Genomic DNA, 24,985 nt, shown 5'->3' on the forward strand with positions numbered 1-24,985 from the left:
AAAAAACAAAACAAAACAGATGAACATGGGGGAAAAAAGAGAGAGGGAAGCAAACCAAGAAATAGACTCTTAACTACAGAGAACAAACTGATGCTTACCAGAGGTGAGGTGAGTGGGGGATGGGATAAATGGCTGATGGGTATTAAGGAGGGCACTTGGGATGAGCATTGGGTGTTGTATGTAAGTGATGAATCACTAAACTCTACTCCTGAAAATAATATTTACACTGTATGCAACTAACTGGACTTTAAATAAAAAACTTGGAAGAAAAAGAGAGCTACATGGTACTAATTATTTAAAGAGGAATATTCTGGTAGTTCTCTGGATAATAGATTAAAAGAAGCTACGGTTAATTGCAAAAGTCTATTTCAGAAGCTACTGCAGTCTTCCAGCTGAGGGGTGATGGTTATTTGGACAGCGATCGGAGTGATGGAAATGTCATGAAGTAGCTGACTTATGGATATTTTCTTACGTATAGCTGATAGAAGTTTCTGATGAATTGGATGTGTAGTATGAGAGAAAAGGGGGCGCCAAATATGACACTGAGAGATTTTCACTAGCAGTCTGGACTACAACCATCATTATTGAGATAGATAACGCTTCTGGAGGAGTAGATTTAGAGAGAAATTGGATTTTGAGGAAACTATTTACTTGGAGCATTTTGAGTTTGAGCTCTCTGAGAAGAGATATTAGAGTGGCTAATATGGAATTCAGGGGAAAAGTGGATGCATACGTAAATTTGAGAGTCATCTATATGTAGATGTTATAGAAACCCATTAGACTGAATGAGATTAGTGGGCAATAACTCCAGGTAGGTGTCAGGTATGGAAATCAGGATGCCCCACTATCCAGTGAATGGAGAGATGAGGAGGAACTTAGAAGCACACTGAGGCAGAAGAGCCAGTGAAGGAAAAAGAGCATCTAGAGAATGCTACCTCTGTAAGCCAAAGGAAGAGCCTATTTTCTTGAAAGAATTGTCAATTGTACCAAATGTTGATGCTTTGTGGAGCAAAGGGAGGAGAGAATTATACTTCATATTTTGGAATATGGGGGACAAGTATAATTTTGGTGAAGTAGTAAAGACGAATCTTTTAAGAGTGGATTTTAATGAGCACGGGGATAGAGAGTGTGGGGTGTGAATATAGGCTACTCTTTCAAGAAGTTCATCAGGAAAGGAAATGGGATAATAAGGTTGTGTCTGGAGGGAAACACTAGATCAAGGTCGGTTCTCCATTTTTGTTTGCTTTAGCACATTTTATTTTCAGATAGAAAATAAAGCCTATTTTTGAGGACAGAGGAGTTATGAAGGGGGAAATGAAGATACAGGAGAGGAATTAATTGACGGTATAGGGACTGAGTCAACAAGAAAGGTGAGGATTTAGGGCCTCCATGGAGGGGTGGCCATAAACATGGTGTGGAGAGTTAACTCACAGTACCTTGAAGGAAGCCAGATGTATGGAAACTAATGCCCACAGTATTAGCTAGGCTGCTAGATCTCTGGCAGGAAACTGTGGAACCCTCTTCTGATTGTTCTCTTTGAAAAGCATTAGAGAAGCAAGATTATCTGACATACGTAAGGAAATTGGAAAACGTATTGGAAATTTGAGGAGGCAGGAAAACGATAAAAGAAGTATCTAGCAGTGTTGCATATAATTGTTTGTTATTCAAGTTCCTTATGAATAAAGAAATTTGTTCTAATTCTTCTAGAATTTGATACTGAGATTGGGATAGTGTAAATTGTAAGAACTCAGGTGTATTGGCATATTATACAAGAAGCAAAAAAAAAAAAAAAAAAGAAAATAGTATATATTATAATTGCCTCACCCAAATTCTCCCCATGGGTAGAACTCAAAAGAGTTCTTCTGCAAGTAAAGATAAGAGATGGGACTTGATGGTCCTGAGCTAATGTGAATAACCCCATGCATTTTGCCATAATTTATCTACTTTAAGGGCATATATTATGTATTAAGCACAATTTTTAAAAACAATGAATAGAGATTAGTTCAGGCCTAATTGGAGGCATATTTTTTAAAGAGATTTTATTTATTTATTTGAGAGAGATAGAGCAAGCGCGAGAGAGAGCGCATGAGTGGGGTGAGGGGCAGAGGGAGAAGGAGAAGCAGACTCCCCACTGAGCAGGGAGCTGGAAGTTAGGTTCCATCAACCCTGGGATCGTGACCGGAGCTGAAGGGCAAATGCTTAACCCACTGAGCCACCAGGTGCCCCTGGAACAACATTCGTAATGAATGTCTGAAGTGACAATTTATCTCACCCGGGTGTGAACGAGGATGAATGTCACCCAGTTTCAGGTGGCATTCATCTTGTTACCATACGGCAAGTTAGCATAGTCCTTGTTGCTTCTTACTATAATATAGCAACACTAAAACAAAAGATGAGAGAACAAGGAAGGCAGAAAAGAAAAAAATCACAGAGAAATAGAGATAGGGACCTGATCAAAGTAACCCTGAATCCTAATTTACCTATGAACTTTATAGGTACGTGGGCCAATAAATTTCTTTTAAATCTTAGAACAAATTTAATTATTTTTAGATATTTTGTACACGTGTTACATGGCAACAGGTAATTAATACACTGACATATACATTATAAACAAATACTTCACGAAAGTATTTTGTTTTATTACTTTTGAGCCTTGGTTAAAGCAATACCAATTTGGGTGCTCTTCCCTTTGTCTGCTAAGGAAAAAGGGTCAAATAGGATCCTTTTGTATGTTAAGGGAAATTACTAATATGAACACACTCGTGAGAGGCAAATTTCGTATATCAAAATAAGCACACTGACAATAGCAAAATAATGTGTAGAAACAAGAGGGACTAAAGCCACCCACTCTTCAGTAATGGAATTTTGTTTTGGTAGACGCAGTTGCTAACAAAAATTTATTTCAGTTTAAAAGGCAACAAGGAATTAATCCATAAAATCTAAATTTAATTTCCATCACCTGAAGTTACAATTAGATTAAATTTGAAATGTGTGGATCCTAATCTTTGAATATGTTTGCAAGAGAATTGAGGAAAAAAAAAAAACAAGAAAGATTCAACAAATAAACAGCACTTGAACATTGTTTTCTGGACTGACTTATGCATATAATTTGTTTAGAGAAGTGAAACAGAGAGCTGAGGCAAACATCGTAACAATGCAAAAAACAAGCGGTGCTGTTGTCTAATTTGTGAACTCTCGTAAGAGCCGGAACCTTTCAGACTCATTAGAAGTATGACTACAGTAGCAGCTCCCTGACTTTGGCTCCTTTGGAAATACAACTGTCAAGCAAGCAGTGAAAAATGGGGGGTCCCATTTCAGGATAAGCTCTCACATATGGTGCACAGAACAAGGAGAAATAGGATATTTTAGGCAAAATGCGAAATCTATATAATTCAGTGATCATTGAACTGTGTAGTAAGTCATGAAGTTTTGGGGCAGTTAAGGTAGGTACAGAAATGAAGGACAAAAGGTATTCATGTATCTAACACAGGTTGATGTGTCAGGAAATGTTCTTAGTATTTGTGAATACTATGATAAAGAGAAACTAGACCTGATTTTTAGATTTGAGATGTTCACAATCTAGTAGAGGAGAAAAATATTGTAATAAAATGTGAGAAGTGCCATATTTAAATCTAATAAGTGATAAGTGATTGATTTAAGGCGTGCATAAAGTTAGAATATAGAAGGAGGAGCTGTAAAATTTGCCTGAGAGGTTGAGGAAGATTTCACAGATGTTGTGACATATGAAATAGTTCTTAAAAGTAAATAGATGTTTGTAAAGCAGAACAGAATAAGCAGAGGGCATTGAGAGATGAAAGGATAATGTAATTATTGAAAGAAGATGGCCTGTTTGAGGATCTGGGACTAAAAGTATGATATACATTTCTCTGAGAATTAAGCTAAGAACAGAGAGGGCCAAATTTTATAAAGAAAAATTCAGGACCTATGTGAGTACCCATGCATTTGATATTAGTACTAAATGGAGCTATGACATAAATTAAGTTGTAATTGGAAGCAATGTTTCTTAGTAATAATTTACTTTAGAATCACCGAAGCCAGTGGTTCTCAAACTTTAGCATGCATGAAAATCAGTTAGGGAGCCTGTTAAAACCCTAGATACAGACTACAACAAGTTTCTAATTCATGGTGTGCCCAGATAGTTGGCCAGACACTTTTCTGTTTGTTTCTTATGAGGGTGATTTTGAATTAAATTAACAGTTAAATTGGTAAACTAAATGGGCATCTGGCTGGCTCAGTTGGTAGAGCATGTGACTCTTGATCTTGGAGTCATGAGTTCGAGCCCCACATTGGGTGCAGAGATTACTTAAATAAATAAATAAATCTTTAAAAAATGAGAGACTAAAGCAGATTGTTCTTCGTAGTGTGGGTGGGCCTTATCCAATCAGTTGAAGACCTGACTGGGAAAAAAGGCTGACCCTCCCTTGAATAAGAGAAAATTCTTTTGCCTGATTGCCTTTAAATTAAGATAGTGGCTCTGGTTTTGGCTTTTGGACTTGACCTAGGACATTGGCTTTGCAGATTTTTGACTTCCCAGCCTCAATAACTGCCTGAACCAATTTCTTAAAATAATCTCTTTATTGGTTCTGAATCCTTCTGGATTTGAATCCTTTTAGTTCTGCTTCTCTTAGAACCCTGACTAATATAGGTAACAACTGGAAACAGAATGCAGGCAAACCTTTACTCATCCTTCATCTCAAAACTGAATCCACGCATTATCCTGTCTATGAAACCTTCTCTGATCCTCTTAGGGAGGCTAAACTACCATGGTTTTATGTTTCTCTAACCCCTAAACCTTATTGCCACAATAATTATCCATAGTGCTATCATCCATTTACCTTGCCTTCTTCGTGAGTCTCTTGAATTCCTCAAAAGTGAAATAGGTCCTCAATATCCTTAGTGCCTAACATACAACACTGCCTAGCGAGTACCATTTATTAATACATTAATCAATGTGTAGTTTAGGATAGAAATGATAAATGATACTGTACCAAAATACTAGAATGGTTGTTAAGAAAGCAGAAAATGCCGAGTGAGAAAAGAATGATTAATATAGTCAAATATCACAAAGAAATCAGGGAGAGATCAGAAATGAAAAGTACTCATTGGATTTAGCTATTAGTAAATTATGATCATAATGTCAATTTCTGAAAAGCAGTGCAGATAAAATTATACATTATCTTGACCTTAGGCATAAATAAGGAAATAGGGGAAGATGGTAGTTATTTACTTGAGAAAACTATACTAATAATTATTTATTGAGTGCCTAATAGTCCCACTATTTTACTAGGGACTCATATAAAAGGAAAAGCATACAAGCTTGAAAGAATATTCATTATCCGATAAAAGAATAAGCTTTCATTTTTCTTTCTCTCTCTCTCTCTCTCTCTTTTTATATATATTTTAAGGTCATAGTAGGCAGAATTCTAAAGATGACAGAATAAGATTCCTGTCCTTGGTTATTCAACCAAACATGAATCTAGATACTACTGTGAAAAGATTTTGTTGATGTACTTAAAGTTCCAATTCAGTTCACCTTAAAATACAGAGATTATCTGGGTGGACCTGACCCAAACAGGTGGATACCTTTATTTTTATTTTACTATTTTATTTTATTTTATTTTATTTTATTTTATTTTATTTTATTTTATTTTATTTTTAGAGAGAGAAAGAGGGAGCATGCATGTGTGGGTGCAGGGTGGGGAGGGCAGAAGGAGAGGGAAAGAGAGAATCCTAAGCAGGTTCCATACCCAGCATGGAGCCAGATGGACGTGGGGCTCGATCCCTGAGATCATGACCTGAGTGAAATCAAGAGGTGATTGCTTAACCAACTGAGCCACCCAGGCACCCCAGGTAGATACCTTTGAAAGCAAGACTTTCCAGCTGGTAGCAGAAGAGGAAGTCAAAGAGATTCAAAGCAGCAAAATGACTTGACACACTGTTGCTTGTTTGAAGGAGGTAAAAACCATAGGAGGAGAAATGCAGGCAGCCTCCAGGAGGAGAAAGCTGCCCCAGCTGACAACGGATGAAAATGGAGACATCACAACTACATCTTAAGGAAGTAGACTCAGGCAACAAGAAGAATGAGCATTAACGCAATTCTTCCCCAAAGCCTCCAGATAAGAGCCCAGCCCAGTTGACACATGACTTCAGTCTTGCCAGACCTTAAGCAAGGAATCTAGTTGAACTTCCCTGTACCTCTGACCTACAGAAATCATGTGGTTATTTATTACTCAGAACCAGAAATGTAATAGAAATTTCTAAATAGCTAAGTTATGGATTACATGGAGAGAAGGCATTGTTATCTGATAGAAATATTCCAGATATTTATTTAGAAAGAACTCTTCCTCAAGAACTGTGATATGTGATGAGAATATAATACTTTCTACTTCTCTAATCGAAGGCAGCTTATTGAATTCATCTGATTCTTAGTGTCTTCATTAAAATCATAGAAATAATCTTCTGCCACAGAATGAATTTTAAAGATAAATAATAAAATAAACCTCAGTTAGTTAAAATATCTGACCCAAACTTGGATTCAATGAATATCAGCTTCCCTTAAGGGCCATATTAAGAAAGAGCATAGATCGAGGAGTCAAAATATTTAGATCCATATTTTGTATGAGTCTCAATTTCCTTATCTATAAAATGAAAATAATACCTAACCTCTCTATTTCAGAGATTTTTTTAGGATGGCATGTCTGTAAAAGTACACTACACAAAAGCAAGATAGCTATTACTTATGTGTAGCAGGAGCAGGGAAGGATATCATAGACCAGACACATGTTTTCTGCCTTTACCATATGACGGGGCAGCTGAATAGTCACTTGGGCTTAGAGCCAAAGGATAAAAGAAAGCAGAATCAAACACCATGCAAATAAGAGCTGCCGTGCATGTGGGCCCTATCTACATGTTCAGAGGCCCACATATTTTTTGACACCCCATATTCTCACACTGGTCCCTTAGCATGTGGCCTGTTCACCTGGAGGAAGGAGCATTTTTTTTTTTTTTCCCTGTGCACAGAACTGGTTTGCTTTTATTTTCTCTTAAGTCCTGCTTCATTGCTTTTACTGCCCAGAAGGGGCACCTTTCTCTTAGCTGTACAACACTCTAGGTAGGCCAAAAAAAAAAAGTTCTTTAAAACATTAACTTCTAAATGTCATTCCTTAGAACACCAAGTTCCTCAGACACTTACATTAAGAAGAGTTTTAAAAACCTGATTTCAATTCTGCAAAAGACAATGTCAAATGAATGAAGAAACAATGGAGAAAATATTTGTAAAATACTCATCTGATGGACTATTTTCTAAAACATACAAAGAACTCTTGAAGTTTACTGGGGAGAAAACAAAACCTGATTAAAAAGTGGGCCAAGGGTCTTAACAGAAGCCTCATCAAAGAAGACATACAGATGGCAAATAAATGTATGAGAAGATGTTCCATATATACGTCATCAGAGAAATGCAAATTAAAGCAACAGTGAGGTACCACTCTATACCTTAGAGTCACCCAAATCTGGGGAATGCTAACAGCAAATGCTGATGACCATGTGGAGAAACAAGAACTCTCATTCATGGCTGGTGAGAATGCAAAATGGCATAAAACCTCTCTGGAAAGCAGTTTCTTACAAAGCTAAACATACCCTTAGTTTGATCCATTAATTGCACTCCTTGGTATCTACCTGAAGGAACTGAAAACTTCTGTCCGTGCAAGAACCTGCACATGAATGTTTTCATTGTAGTAGTTTATTCATAATTGTCAAAACTTGGGAACCACCAAGATGTCCTTCAGTGTGTGAATGGATACATAAACTGTGGTACAGCCAGACAATGGAATGCTATTGAGTATTAAAAAGAAATGAACTATCAAGCCATAAAAAAACATGGAAGATCTTTAAATGTGCTTATTACTAAGGGAAGAAGCCAATCTTAAAGGCTACATACCGTATAATTCAATCTATATGACATTCTGGAAAAGGAAAAACTATGGAGCCAGTTAAAAAAAAAAAAAAAATCAGTGGGTACCAGAGATCAGGGTCAGAAGAGATGGATAGGCAGTACACATGGGGTTTTTAGAGCAGGGAAAATACTATGTATGATACTATACTAATGAATACATACCACCATACTTTTGTCTAAATCAGAATACCAAGAATGAAACTTAAGCTAATCTACAGCCTTTGGGTGATGAAGATGTGTCAGAGGTGTGACAAATACATCACTCTGGTGGAGGATGGTCATAATGGAGGGTGTTATGCATGTGTAGGTGTGGGGGCTCTTCGGAAAATCTCTGTACCTACCTCTTAATTTTGCTGTAGACCTAAAACTGCTCTACAAAAAAATAAAAACCTTAAATCCAGTTTATAAAAAACATCAAGTACATTTCCAAAACAGGATATACGAGTAAATACTTTGCTAATGTGGCTGAATTTGAGGTTAATGTTTATAAACAACTGTACATAGAAGGGCCCCTAGTGATATTTAATAAGGCCTTCTGCCAAGCAGTCGGTGTATGAATGTGCACTTCCTAAACAAGTCTCTAACATGGCTTTAAAACCTGAACTATTGCTCATTCTTTCCACATACCTATTTGTAATTAGGATTAAATTATTTTTAGTAATGTTTATTGAGGTGTCCCTAAGGCTTTTTTAAAAAATTATCATCTATACAATCCAGCATAATATGATCTACTATACTGCTTTACTTAATAGGTATGTATTAACTAATTTCCCATATGAAGTACTAACGAATAGTAAAAAAAAAAAAAAAAGAAAGAAAGAAAGAAAAAGAAAGAAAGAAAAAGAACTTATTAAGTATATATTTAAGATGTTACTTAAGTAAAAATGAGCATTTCCTTTGGTGATCATTGAAAATAATATAATTTTCACGGTATATATGAACTCATGTATATTTACAAATAAGTTTCTACTGGATGCAAATGTTATTTGGACTAAGGTGAGATTTAGAAGCAATCTAAAGTATGGTTTCTGATTAAAATACCGCTGATGTTACATTTGAACTTATTTTAGAGTAAGTTTCTGTTTTTTCTAACAAATATTTTCTCCAAGGATTCTTCCTTTCCATCTTCTATACATGGAGCCTGTTCCCCCAAAAGTGCATAATCTTTTCTGAATCTTTTCAATGCCCTTATCATTTCTTGGATATATTAACCCATTAATTCCATTATTTTTTCAACTAATATTGAATCAGCTTTTATCATTTGACAGTCATTTAATTGTCATTAGGTGACAAAGAGCATGCAGTTCTACTCCTACTCTGGTTATTTTGAAAATGAAAATTAACCAGAATGATCATAAATGAACCCACTCATGTATTCTTTATAACACTCATTTAAAAGTAATTAGTGAATGCTTATTTTCAAAGAGAATATTATGTTGAAAAAATTATCTAAATGGAAGCCACTTGAGCTAATTTTGCAGATGTAAAAACATAAAAATTCAAGCAGGATATAAAAGGCTGGAGTAGTCTAATTATTGACTGGTAACAGAGGACATTATGTAAGTGCATAAACCAAAAGGAGCTATCACCCCACACCCACTAGAACGATTATAATCAAAAGATACATAACAATAAATACTGATAATCATACAGAGAAATTGGAACCCTCCACTGCTTTTAGGAATATAAAATATAGCTACTTTGGAAAACAGTCTGGCAGTTCATCAAATAATTATATATAGAGTATCTATGTGACTGAGCTATCTCACTTCAGGGTATATACCCCAAAGAAATAAAAACATGTCAATGAAAAGCTTTCATATTAATGCTCGTAGCAATATTTTTCATGGAAGGCAAGCAGCGGAAACAACCCACAGAGCAAGCCTCACAATTAGAAGGCAAACCAGATACTTTGACTCAGGGATGGGGTTGAAGTGTTCTGTAATGTCAATTTTCTACCAGTATGCTGGGATTAAAGTAAAAAAAAAAAAAAAAAAAGTCTGAGATTTATTCACCGCATCTGACAATGAGTAACTGCATCTAATATGTTCTGTACACTCTGCTAGATGCTGGATGCTGGCGCCACAAATAAAAATGGTGAGAGCCCTGTTCCCAAGAAAATCACGGTATAAATCTTCATGTACAAGTGACATCTTTTTTATGATACATAAAGTAGTTTACCCTTTTCTGATGCAGCAACTGTGATGTTGTACCATGGAGTTTCTTCTCTATCAAGAACCTTTGTAGTCCTAATGGTTCCAGTATTGGCATCAATGTTGAAACATCTGTCATCTTCAGCACTGTAGTCGATGAAGTACCTAGCGAGAAAACAGAGAACTCTTCTTTTCACTTGATAATATAATGAAGAAAGTAAAACTCAGACAAGGGCGGTATTAAATCAGACATATTCAAATATTTAAATGTATATTTTTAGTTTCTATATTTGCCTCCTAAGATTTGCCTGGTAATTTTATATTTGCATAGAACTGACATCAATTATTTTTATCTGTCAACCCTTAATTAATGTTTAATCTAATTATTAATTCAAATTAAAAAGAAAAACACCTTTCTGAGTTCCATGAATAGAACAGTAGATAGTAGGAACATTGGGATTAATAAGGAAAAGACAAAAATTGCCCCTCGGAAGTCTATAGTTCTTTGGGGAAAGAAAAACAAAACAACACTGAATGTTTAATGAAACTTCTCATTGCTATATGTACAAAATTTTTAGGATAATAGGAGATGTCAGAGATTAGTTTATCCTGGAGTTTCACTGTAGTTGAGATTTGAAGATAAATATAAAATAACCCAAACCATTTTGATTAATCACCATTGTATCTGCATCACCTAGCCCCCTTTTTGAGTGAGAAAATGAGAAAACATCTAAATGAGAGGTAGGTGGCATGACTGGCCACAAATCATCTTCCCTCTGCAATGTAGAAGATGTTGCAGAGCTTTCTCACATTAGAATTTGCCCCCAGTCTACTTTAGCAGATAGATGAGCACCGGGGGTTTGTAGGTGTTAAATCACTAAATTGTGCGCCTGAAGCTAATATTACACTGTATGTCAACTAACTGGAATTTAAATAAAAACTTAAAAAAAAAAAAGAATGAGATGAAAAGTGATTGAAAGTGATCATCGTCATCATTGAAAGTGACAGTGTCCTGTTCCACATTTGGGCCAAGGTTTCGTAAGACGTTGCCTAGTCCTTCTTATGCCCTGCCACTGACACAAAAACAGCATGTTGGGGCTAGTCCACTGGTCCCAGAAGGAAGATGAGAGACCCAAGGACAAAGTTGTCCCAGTTCAGGTACCCCATCCTAGAGGAGAGCCTCCTAGTAAACGAGCAGATGCACGGTTGAATGCATTGGAGTTAAGTAGACCGGGTAAACAAAAGCCAGCCTAGTTCCGCTGATTTTCAACTAGCTCAGACACACACTATGGTTATAAATCATTCATTTATTTTCTGTCGTTTTTTTAATTACTTCTTTCTCTGCCTCTAAGTTTGGAGTTTTACATTATCCAGCCACAGTTCATTAACATAAGTATGAATTAAAAATATAGTAAACAATCATCATATGCTCTAGAAATGTTCCAAACTATTTCTAGAACTATTGAAGGAAGTGTTTCCTCTTCTCCTTAAATCTCTAATATTTCTCCCCTCTTCCTTAACCTCAGCTTAAGTAACACTTCATCTAGACCTGAGAATAAAAATGAACGGATTTGGCACAAAGTACTAGGGGAAGAATATTTGAAATTCAGGAAAGCAAAGTGACTCTGAGATCATGACCTGAGCCGAAACCAAGAATTGGACCCTTAACTGACTGAGCCACCCAGGCGCCCCCACCGTGTCTACTTTGATTCTTAGATTGCAGAAAGTTAAAAGCAATTCAGAAAAGAAATGATGTTGTCTGCAATAAAGGTGGAAAAAAGGAAGAAAATGGACAGAACCGTAAAAAATAATGCTATATATTGGATATAGCCTATAGAACTTTTTATTGGAGCAGCATTACTAAAGGGGGGAAATTACGAATGGCTCAATTTTGTTGTGTTTTGTGTGTTTGTGTGTGTACGTGTGTTTTTTCCTACCATGTAATTGATAAGCCTATTTACGGAGCTGAATAGAGGTAGGAGAAACAAACAAACAAACTCCCTTTGGGAGAAAAAATAACTGGAGAGAAATCAATGATTTTGACACATTATGCCTTAGAAGTCAATTAGATAAACACGTAGAATAAAAAGCAGAGAACTGGATATGGGTGCAGAATTCAAGTGCACTTCTGAACAGGAAATATACATTTGAGGTATGTCAGCCTGAATTTTAAGGTTATGGGAACAGCATGATTTCATCCAGGAGAGAACTACAGGAGAAAAGTGAAATATTGAGCACTACAGCACCCAACCTTTTGAGCCTAAAGCAGCCCAGCATCTGTGTAAGAGCAGGGGGTAGCAAAAGGAGAGGAAGAGTCCAGGGCAGGAGGCGGAGTGGAAGTGCTGTGGTACAGAAGCCAAGAAAGGAGAGTGTTTCTAGTGAACTATTATAGTAAATTCTATTAAGAGGCTGAGTGAGGTTAGTAAGAGTTGATTGGATTTGGGAAGATGGACATCATTAGTTAACTTGAAAAGAATAATTTCAATAAAATAGCAACTGTTTCTGGTTTTGTTTTTAACAGTGGGCTCAAGAGTATATTGAATGTGAATCTAGGAAGCCTAAATGTCAGGAAATACAAGCCATGCCTCTCCTAGGTGTAATGTGTTAGCAGAGTATGTAGTGTATGTATGTGCTAGGGTGTGAAACCTTGTAACATCTGGTGGATACACGTGTACACACATGACAGAAGATATTAATAGCATCATGTGGATGGAAACTGTAGAGCATCCTGAGAAATCCCAGTCAATGAAAATAACACCTTAAAAAGCTAGAATATAACCCTTGCAATTGTGTGATCAAAAGAAGAAATAGACAATTTTGCATAGATTGTTCTAATAACAACTGCATGTTAATTGAAGAAAGCTGGACATAAAGAAGGAATTTAAACTGGAAGAGGTAGAGGTATGAAGCAAATCTGATTCAGAGAAAAGACAGGAGATCCAGACACTACAGGACAGTGGGAAAGAGCAATGTCATTGGGCTTTCCCAAAGCATTAGGTCCTGGGACACTGAAACTGATTTTGACTTAAGTTCATATCCCGAAAAGATCCTTCTCATAATATTCTTTTCCCAGAGGCCTTGATGCTGAGGATGAGGGTTGGATTGCTTCGAAGATATGAGCAGTCTTGCCACACGAAAAGGATAGCTTCCTTTAAAATATCATCAGTTGGAAATCTGGTTATTACATCATTTAAAATTAGTTATCATTAACCTGCCTTCGAGACACTTTCCAATTTTCGGTACCCTAAGAACCATGATTTCTGTGTTGGAAAGTTAGATCTAAAATTACAGCATATTCAATTGCAAAGTTGTCTGTATCAACTACCAGCAGAGCTCAGATTACATTGTTACCAACACACCCCTGTGAAATATGGGATGACATGCCTCATCTTAGAAATCTGATTGCTTCAGAACTGTCAGTCTGGGGGAAAAAATGGGGGTGTGTGTGCCTGGGTGGCTCAGGTCAGGATCTCAGAGTCCTGGGATGGATCACTCAGCAGGGGGTCTGCTTGTCCCTCTCCCTCTGCTCCGCCCCCCATGCTTACCTGCTCGCTTTCTCTCTTAAATAAATAAATAAATAAATAAATAAATAAATAAATAAATAAAATCTTTTTTAAAAATTGGATTTCTTCTTTTTCTAAGCTAAATTAAGACTAAGAAATGCATTAGTGTTTGTATCAGGGCAATCTGCTCTCTTTTAGGCATTTCACACAGACTTTCTAAAGTAGATGCTAGCAGCAGTGGTTAAATACTTTCAGAATAAAAGTGCTTTTATTTGAATTTAAAAAAAAAATCTCTGTTTACATTTTTTTTTAAATGGTAGGTATAATGCTAGGTATGTGTCTTCAGTTTCATGTTATTTACTTCTTAGCTTTCTCTGTGACCTAACTCTCTTAGGAAATCCACAGTCTAGATATTAGGGGATGCTTGGATGCAGAGTCTTGAATGTGGAGTTGCAATTGAATTTCAACTGAAGTAGAACTAAATAGTTCTGCTTTACTCTAACATTGGATTTCTGCCTAGCCGTACAAATAAAAACTGAGAAAAAGAAAAAAAATGAAAATGTAAGAGAAAAGAAATTATTTATAACTATTTTGGAGTTTTAAATATAGAATCATTCAGTGCCAATGATTTTAAATTAAGAAATAGCATGGGTCCATAAAACTGTTTATCAAAGAAATAAAAAATAGATGAAAATATTCTCAGTAGATAACTTTTTAAAATATTTTCATAATAAAATCCATTTGTTTCCTTCTATAAAACTTCAGAAAGGTCAACACAGCCTCTTAATACTTTATGAACTCAGATATAAATATTTAGATTTCTTGCAATGCTAATGCTAATTTGACATTTTCAGGGATACCTAACAATCATAAAATCAAGTTACCATTTGTGTAGATGATATAAGTTCTAAATTGGGATTAATGATAAAACCTGAGAAAACAGTTCTGAGAAGTTTTTTTTTTTTAATATTCTTGTCCATTGCTATAAAAAAATGAACCAGAGTAAACTGAGGCAATAATACATGTAACTTGGCAAGATGTTTAAAGATACCATTCTTCAAATTCTGCTTTCTCACTTCATATGAGACTATCCAGGGATGACAGGTAAGACTGGGAGGAAACACTCATACATGAGTTATTTACAAAAGCTATCTAATAAAAGGTAAAGAGAGCTCACATTCATGAAGCATTCACAGTGTACCATATTATGCTTTAAGTGTTTTCTACATATTAGTTCATTATAAACTCAAAACAACTGCATGAGACAAGTACTATTAATAGCCCCTTTTTACGAAGGAGGAAAGTGAGGTATGGTGTGATGAACAATTTTATCCAACATCACGGACCTAGTCAGGGCAAGTGATTAAAATACAATTTAAGTCCATTAAGTAATACTTATAAGCTCCCTGTTTGTTTGTTTTTTTTTAAGTAGACAATATTTAAAGCTTTACCTACTCATTCAAAAGTATTTATTTGAAGGAGCATGAGGAAGGAATGAGGGATATTTGAAAGAAGAAATAATAAGACCCGGGATTTAGATGATTTAGTTAGGGAAAGAGAAAAGAAAAGGACAGAATTTGCAAACTAATATGATCCATACTCAGTTTAAAATCAGAGACAAAGGGCCCCTGGCTGGTTCAGTCGGTTAAGCATCTGCCTTATGTTCAGGTCATGATCCCAGGGTCCTGGGATCGAGTTCCGCATCGGTATCCCTGCTCCACAGAGAGTCTGCTTCTGCCTCTGCTCCTCCTCCCACTCATGCTCTCAATTTCTCTCTCTCTCTCAAATAAATAAAGTCTTAAAAAAAACCAAACAAAACAAAAATCAGAGATTCGAGTAAAGTTCTAAGCAAAACAAAGCCTTCAGAAGTGGTTTTGATCAGTCTGGAAGTATAAGCATTAGAGAGAGGTGCATTATAGATCATCTAGAAAGTACGGAGTTTAATAACGCTATGAGAGAGACAGGGTGAGCTATCGTAGATCTGGTCGCAGAAGTGGTGGCATTTTTCAGACCACTGTTCTCATATTGGCTACTAGACTAGCAGAGCAAAAGAGAAAGAGAGGCTTCTTGTTGTAGCTTGTACATAGGATACAGACAGTTCTTTCTTTCAGCCGTACATTAATGCTCCAGTCAACATGACTGCCCCTACACACACTGTTACACCTACTTTAACGTAAAATATGCTTGGGTGAGGAATGAAGATTGGTTTGATCGTATCTTCAACTAGGCCAGTGAGAAAATGTAACTATTCTCTTTGTAGCAGTGATGACTAGAGGCACATTTTCAAAAGGCTAAATATACAGATAGGCTCTTGAAGATACATAGAAAAGGAAGAAAAATGTGTAGGGGTCTTTATCAGGAACAAAATTCCTGATTTTCAGATACCTTAGAGGCAATAATCTCTTCAGCCTACTGAAAAACATCCATATTCTTTTTCTCTCTCTACAAGCTGTAGACCCTGGTCTTGATCTATTCAGATCGCAAAGATGAACTCTATGGAAATTTGTCTCTAAAACAGATCTAGCATATGTGTGAAAATGGTGTTAAGCAGTAAAGAAATTAACATAGGTTTGGAAACCAAGTGAACGTGATGCTTATAAAGCTAAACCACTTCTTAGTTCCATGACTTAATTGATTATCACCTCTCCGAACTTTCTTTGCAAGCAAAATGCAGGTATGACCTATATCCTAACTTTACTGTGACGATTAAGTGAGGTGATATTTGAAAGCATTTTATGATTAAGTATCAAATGACTGGCCTTAATAGATAAATATTATTTGTTTTAATGTCTTTTAGGAAGGTTTTTTTTCTCTTGGAAACCTTGAGTCTATTTTGATGAAAAAGTTCACAAAAAGTAAGTCCTGCTTTTTTGTTTATTAGTTCTTCTCTATTTTGTTTTTCTGGCAAAGTGTTGTAAGCACAATGGGATTTGAATAAGGATTATTACTGAATGAACAAGAGTCTCCATATAAAAAGTACGAACCACTGTTTGTTTCTAAACCATCTATCAGAAAATGAAATTATCTGTAATTCCTTATTCAGTGCATATGAGTCATTTTATTTGGAAACTATATGAGAATAAAGCTCTTTTGTTTTTACCCATTATATCATAGGTTTATGACTTTGGCTCATAAGTGAATGAACGAACTAATCAATTATTCAACAAATATAAAGAAGGACTTGTTGATACCTAATATGAAATTAATTAAGGCATTCCATAGTAGCTTTTACTTCTTTTATATCCATTTTGGTAGAAATAATCAGGCCAATAAGTCATCATATTTCACTTATTTAGAGCAGTATATTTTCATATAGAGATAGTTTTTTATGGATTATTAATATCCTTCATACATATTCCCAGTATTATATTTAAAATTTGTTAGATTAATTTAGGAAACAAACTTTTTTTTAAGAGTGAGTGCTTAGCTTACTTTCCTCTGTCATCGAGAGATACCTAAACATTGAAAAAAGGACAGATTCATTTATACTTCCCACAGTATTTCACTGAACTCATCGTTCTAGATATAATTTTAAGATGTAATACAGTGACACTCCATAGTATATCTAGTTAATTCCTGGGACCAATCTATAGGCATACGTGGCCAAAGGGTTAGCATAATGGAGGAAATGTTGAAGCAGATACAAAGATACTCTAATATGATGATTATGACACACCATTAGATCCCTACCACCACTATATGTTCACTGCATCCTGCATGAAATAATCATCCAGGTAACATCTATATTAAATGTCATTTGGGAAATTATATGTTCAACGATCAATAAGATGCTGTCTGTGAGGAATTGGTAATCTCCTGGCTATTGACTAGAGTAAGTGCAATTAGGTTTGTGCCTGCTCAGATTTGTCTAGTAGTCCTTAAATGCCTTCTAACTGGACCCGTTCCCTATGCAAATCTTACCTAATGTCACACTAGCACATATATGGACTCATTTAGCATAGGAGACCTTCTTGCAATGTTGTCATCATAACTTATCATTCTGGGTTATAATTTTTATTTCTACAATTACTCTCTTTTCTGTCATACAACACATGCATCATCTCTTAATTTCTAGTAAATACATATTAATGCAATAAGTACAGAGAAAATGCTTTACACTAAAATATGATGAAAGTTCATTATTCAAATTAGAATTTATGGATCAACAAATATGCAGACAAGTTATAGCCAGAGCAGTCAATCTCAATAATGATTCCCTTTATTCAAGTATTTTCCTTAACAGAAGCAACTTTAAACAAATTACCCAGTTCATCATTTGGCACTCAATTTCCCTTTGATTATGTAGATAGAAACTCAAGATAATTATTAATCATGTTAAAGTGCACTGGAACGTTATTTTTCATTTCAATAATAAAATATCAGTCCTCGAAGGTACCTATTATTTTCATTATACTCTGTCCATTTCACTATAAGAAATTAATTTAAAACTTATGTAATGGAAATCTATTTTTACAGTGATTTACCTAGAGAAACATCAGTTGGCTTAAAGTCTAGGCAACCTCTTTCAGTCACCATACTCTAGATGTTTGTAGTTTAGGACGTAAGTAGCAAAGAAAATTTATTTGAGATTTTCCCTCCCAAACAGCAGCTTTTATAAGTTTTACTGACTATGATCAATAGATGGGATAAAGTTTAATCAATATACACCCTGTGGGATATTAGAGCAACTTGGCCTCATCTTTAATTTAACAAAAAGTCACACACCTGCAGTATAGCTTAGATTCATTAAAAGATTTAAGATTCCCTTAGCTTACTTTGGGGATGAAATTTACTCCACAATCCATGTATCCAGAAAATAATCTTTCTGAAAAAAAGAAAAACAAAAACGGAAAACAGAAAAAAACACAAGGACCATTTCCCACCTGATAGTGTGTATTGTGCTTAATAAAATGGCCAGCACATATAGCACACAGATATTTTAGAAGTTTTTTAACTTCCTGAACCAAAACCCTAATCCAATGAAACAAAAATACCTAAAGAAGAAAAATCTCTGCACAAAAAATTGTTTCCTCCGCTACTCATGCTTCTAAGTAACTAAGATATCAGAAACTCTAATACACCTGAGTTCTAGGATGCTGTAGAACCATGTTAAACAATTATCATTTCTTTGAAAAAATTGTATGCAAGCTATTTTTGTTTGGTCTGCAGTCAGTAGAGGGTCACTAAGCCAGGGCTTATGTATTCATTCCAGGGCTTAATGAGTTACACATGCCCACCCAGAAGATAAATTCTTCTTCTGGGGTCAGGACTGTGATTTGGGGTGGGTACCACCACACGCTAGGCTGTTAAATAAATTTGAGCTTCCAAATGGAAAAAAAGTCTGCAGGAGTCTTTGTATCTTTATTGAAGCCTGATAAAAGTGACTACATTTTTATCCAGTCTCTATGATTAGGTAGCTGTGTGAGTCACTCAGCCTTCTTGATCTAAGATATTTGCATCTTGATAAGAATGGGGCTGTCTTGGGGGCACCTAGGTGGCTCAGTTGGTTAAGCAGCTGCCTTTGGCTCAGGTCATGATCCTAGGATCCTGGGATCAAGTCCTGTATCAGGTTCCCCGCTAAGTAACCTGCTTCTCCCTCTCCCTCTGCCCCTCCCCCCTGCTCATGCTCTTACTGGCTTTCTCTCTCTCTCTCAAATGAATAAACAAAAAAATCTTTAAAAACAAAAAAGAACAAGGTTGTCTCCATCATCTTTAGGTCCCTTTGCATTCTCAAATGTCATATTTACATGACATTTTATAGTCAAATTATTAGTAAATGTGCTAACCATATATAATATGATACAAAGCACAAGTCATAGACAAAGACTTCTGGCTTTAGATGGGAGTCTGCTTTCTCTATCTCTGTCCCATTTGCATTAACTGTCCCTAATGAGTTGTCTCCTTTGTATCAGAAGATTATGACAGTTTTGATGCTTGATGAGGGTGGATTAAGACTTGCTATTAAGAATCCAATTCCTGACTTACAATAAACTAAACTTTTATAAATGAATTTTGTCTATAGAATAAAAACTCATTGTATATCAGATGATATCTTTTACATGAATGTATTTGAAACACATCTGGTTATTTTTCATCTTCTTTTCAAGAGTATGAATCCTGCATGTAAAAATTCTTAAATATTTGTTTTTACTCTACGTTTCATCTTTATAACATGACCTTGTCATTATTTTGAAATATCTCTAATTTTTTGCTGTTATGGCATTCAAAATTAATGCAATATTCCTAACTGCCATTTCACCATGAGCTATGTGAAAATTCAGAAATGCATAGGAAAAACAAATACGCCAACAAGGATGTAGTGAATATACTGGAAGCCTTTGTTCACTGAGGTTACAATTAAACTCAAAATAGGCTGAACAAACACTTCTAACTCTCTGCAACTAGTCTTTTCTTTTTAAAGATTTTTTTTTATTTTGGCAAATATTTCCAAATCTGTACACAATTTTATTTCTTAGGCTAGCATGTAAATAGGTTATTGTTCCTAAATACTATCATGATGAACATTTGACACGATTATGCAAAATGTTTAGTATTTCCTCTGATTGCTTTAAGGTTATTATACAAAGAAAACATTAAAAATCTCAACAATAAGCAAATGTATAGATAAAATCAGATTATGAACCAGAGTGGAAAGGAAGTGAAGATGTGGGAAATACTTAGTCATATAAATTTATAGTAAAGCTTTTCATCCTATGAGAAATATTGAGGACTTAAATGTTTTTCTTTTTGTTGTACTAAATCAAGTAGCATACGCCTTAGAGTTTACAATATGGAGAAACTCTAAAATTAAGAAGAGTTTTGCTCTTGAGATGCTAGAGTTAAAATGAGACTTGACTGTCTTCAGATCCTTTTTCCCAGTGTGCAAAATACATCTACACAAATACTAGATCCCAGGTACTGGCATTTAATTAATGGCTTTCTTTCTTTTTTTTTTTTTTTTAATTATTTATTTGACAGAGAGACAGCCAGCGCGAGAGGGAACACAAGCAGAGGAGTGGGAGAGGAAGAAGCAGGCTCCTAGCGGAGGAGCCTGATGTGGGGCTCGATCCCAGAACACCGAATCATGCCCTGAGCCGAAGGCAGACACTTAACGAATGAGCCACCCAGGCGCCCCTAATTAATGGCTTTCTAAACATGCATAATATTCATCTGCTTCCTACTTTATGATATGTGACTTTTATAAATGCAGTTTTTGTTGTTTTTGTTGTTAACTGAAATATATGAGAGGCCACAGAATATTGCTAAAAACAGGGTTTTTGGGGTAAAGTAAAACCTGATCTAAATTCTGAAACTGCCACTTTATCACTGTGTAGACTGGGCCAAATTGCTTAACTTTCCGAGCCCTCAATTCGTCACCTGTAGGGTGGGATAAATAATACAGAAAATTTAGGGTTCTTACACGGGTTTTTGGCATGCTATAAAAGCCCCTGGCCACAGATAGCAAGCAATGAATAATCACTATTTTTAAAAGTCACATGATGCAAGGTCACATTTCTAGAAAGCTCTCTAGATTCTCATGTCCAGCATAGGATTGCTTGTTTCTCAGTAGCTACTCAGGAAATTCCTGAATTCTGCTTGTAATATACCAGCAAGTGAGTCCAGTCTATTTAAATCAAGGGTTTCTTCACTGCTAGTAAATAGCCTGGTTCTGAATTTATTTTCAAAATACAAGGTGATGATTATATTGCTGCAAATTACACATTCTTGTTTTGAGTTAAAAGAGACAAAAGCTAGACCTGGTGTGCTCTTAGAAATCTGAAGAATCTTACTAATAGTTAAGAAAATTGAAACACAAAGACTGAAGTCAGGAAGCTTTGCACAAATGCCTGTAAGACTCAAACCCCCTTTCATTATCAATTCTACAAACTTGGAGTTAATTGCATTTCAGAGTACATTGCAAGGTACATCTTTTCAAAGTACGTTTCCTTAATTAGTACAAACATTTGGTCCCTGAGAAAGGTGGAAGTATAGCTTGCTTTTCTGTTTGTTAATGTTTTCTGTTTTTTATTCACTGTTTACACCTAGAGGCCCATGTGAATGACACATTTTTATTAAAATCAAGAATAAATATTATGTAAATTATGCCTCCAAACAGCAGCTATAGCATCTAGTTATTTTAAGGCAGCATTGGAAGGATTCATTTCAGTTTTCTAACCAAAACAAAATAAAAAGGATAATGCGTATGCTAATGGATTTGTATATCTCAATATTAGCATTTGGAGACAATATACCAATCATCTTTGCATACCAGAAACTGGGAGAATGTATGTAACATAGCAGGTGTTCAATTAAAAGCTTCTAATAATATGGAGCCATTGTGAAGGCAATCAATAATATCATGGGACAATTAATTATATATAAATAATTTATTAAATGAACTGTAGATGTTGAAACAGCCACATGGCTATGCATCTATTTGAAACATACATACTGGTATGTAATCCTCAAAATGTATTTTCAGAATTTCTTTCCATGAGAATAATTACTCCTCCAGTTTTACCAATGGACAACCAATTTGGTCTGCTTTGTGTCAGGGTTTCACATTTCAGCATTATCGATATTGGACCAGCTACTTCTCTGTTGTAGGGACTCTTGTGAATTTTAGGATGTTCTAGCATCATCCCTGGCTTCTACCCACAGATGATAGCATTCCTCCCTCAGTTGAGATAACCAAACATGTCTTGAGATATTGCTAAATACCCTTTGATGTGTGTGTGCGTGTGCGTGTGTGTGTGTGTGTGTGTGGTGTTGTTCTTGGGTAAGAACCACTATTCTTTACGGAATGAGTGTTTCTGTGTATGTTGGGATATATAGAACAATACCGAAAGAAGTTTGTGTCTGACCTCAATTTTTCCTCCCTTCGGTCTACCATTTTGGAATTTATTTTCTACCCCTCATAGTACTTTTAAAATTTGTTATGTTGTAAAAATATATTACAGAGTACATCATTAATACCAAATTTAAGTTTTAAAAAAAAACTCTTAACCATTATTTATCAAATATTTTCACATCAAACTAAGAGCATGAAATATTTTTCTCAAAGTGAATTGTCTTCTTTTGATAAAGGATGGCCACATTTATAGGTATCTTTTACAATGCCATAGTTTTTAATGTTGTTAGAATAATTTTACTTATTATTATATGTCAAAAATATTACTGAAATATGGCATTCCATGGAATAATGAAGCATAGTGGGCTTCTCCCTCATTTGACAACTAAACATATTGACTTTTATTTCTATCCTTTAATCAGAGATCAATTTCTATTAATTGGGTTTATGCATATTATTTTGTATAGTTTGCCTATTCTGCAACTTCAAACAATGCTTAACTCTTGCTGTAAGTGTGACAGAGGGGTTATCAATTGACAAAGTGCTGTTTTTGTACTCACAGATGGAATAGGATTGTTGAATATATACATTAGTGCACAGAAAATTGTTTCTGTCCATGCACGAGTGCTGTGGGCATTCCTTTTTTAACTGAAATAATAATGCTTATATAAAAGAAAATTGAAACCTTTTATAAACATAACATAGATATTGAGGATAATATTTACCTTAATAGCTTTTGTTAAAAAGGAAAATAAATGAAGAATCTGAGAAGAAGGACTTGATAGGAAAAAACAGACAAATTTGTTAAAGATTTCAAGCTTTCTAGGGCCTTAGGATTATCCAAGGGTATAAATACAAGGTAACTAAAGAGCCTTGTACATGTATGCAACCCTTTGATTTTATCATAATTGAGACATAAAAAGAAAAAGAGAAAAAGAAAACATCTTTCTGATCATGTGAGAAAAGCTTTAATTATCACTACTGCATAACATACAATAAAAAATATTATTTAGTGAGCACTTATTAGACTGTGCTTGCTATTTTATATCAATTTAACTTAATTCTATCATCATATTTATACAACATCATTATTCCTTGCTCCTATATTTGAGATTCAGCAATGTTGATTGACTAGAAGATCATACAGCTAGTAAGTCAAGTCACCAGAATTCCCACCCTGGTCTTCCCATCTTCAGGAAGTAAGTACTTCTCTAAGTAGCTCTCTCTGCTGCCTTGGACAAGTTAGAATTTACAGAGTGACTACTGGGTGCAAGCAATTCGATTTAGCATTTCATGCACATTGCTTCATGCATTCTCACAATAACTCTGAGAGGTAGATGTTAATTTTCTTTTTTTTTTACGGATAAGAGTAGATGATTTCCTAAATGCACACAACTACTGTGACAGAACCAGGAGGCAGGGATGAATAGAATTCCCAAATCCTTAGTTTGTACTGTAGCTATACTTAAGGACTTAAGGACTCAAAATTCTCTAGTTTATAGTTAAATATTTCTACATAACTTTTCCAGTCAATTATGCGCACATCTATTAAGCCAAATGAAACATGTAATCTATGTGGTCAACAATATACAATTGGTCCTTAAAAAACACAGGATTTAGAAGTGTTGATCTCCACCCACACACTGTGGAAAACCCACATATAACTTTTGACTCCCCCAAAGCTTAAATAGTAAGCCTACTGTTGATTGGAAGCCTTAACAATAATATTAAGTTGATTAACACATATTTCATATGTTATATGTATTAGATACTGTATTCTTAAAGTAAGCTAGGGAAAATAAATTATTATTTAGAAAGTTATAAATAAGAGAAAATACATTTGCAGTAATATTATTAAAAAATCCATGTATTATACGCAAAAATCAGTAGTTCAAGATCGTGCTATTGATGGTCAACTGCACTCAAGGAGATAGCTACATGTAATCTAAATTTGACAGAAACCCCATCCGCTACATTACACAGTCGAGGAATAGATTAATATTCTAATTTAATTACTTTAATAGAAAACAACATGGAAATAAAATATTTCACATTTTATTTTATTCATTTTAAATTATTGTGAGAGGCAATAAAAATCTTTATATGTCTACAAGATTAAGGCATACCATACCTTACTAAGCTATTAGCACTGTCGGGATCCTGTGCCAACACTGTGCCAACGACAGTCCCGATCTTGGCATTTTCATAGACTTCCATGACATAGGAAGGCATGGAAAAGAGTGGGGGCTCATCCACATCCCCAACAATGATCTTCAGCATGGTAGCATCTTTAAAAGGACCCAAGTGAGAGAAGCGGAAATCAAGATGTGTATTTGCCCCTTCTATGGTGAGAGTATATGACTTCTTTTTCTCATAGTTCAGTGGCTGTTGGGAAAAAATATATAAGATTTCCAATATTATGACTGCCATTACATTTCAAACAAACATTTTTTCGCATTTTTGACAACAAACGAATGTGGATAGATTTAAGTCAATCTGTTTT

At 35.2% G+C, this 24,985-nt stretch overlaps 1 protein-coding gene across 2 annotated transcripts in view; it reads right to left on the bottom strand.

The window, feature by feature from the left end:
• CDH18 (cadherin 18) overlaps positions 1-24,985 on the bottom strand; it is a 310,963-nt gene that overhangs the window by 48,136 nt on the left and 237,842 nt on the right. For both annotated transcript variants that reach the window (XM_026506724.4, XM_057312395.1), the window contains exons 6-7: positions 24,614-24,867; positions 10,157-10,293 (exon numbers count right to left, since the gene is read on the bottom strand). In XM_026506724.4, the coding sequence (XP_026362509.3) occupies positions 10,157-10,293; positions 24,614-24,867 (391 nt within the window). The remainder of the gene's footprint in view (positions 1-10,156; positions 10,294-24,613; positions 24,868-24,985) is intronic.

Source organism: Ursus arctos, unplaced genomic scaffold (genome assembly GCF_023065955.2).
Source record: "Ursus arctos isolate Adak ecotype North America unplaced genomic scaffold, UrsArc2.0 scaffold_15, whole genome shotgun sequence".
NCBI classification, from domain to species: domain Eukaryota; kingdom Metazoa; phylum Chordata; class Mammalia; order Carnivora; family Ursidae; genus Ursus; species Ursus arctos.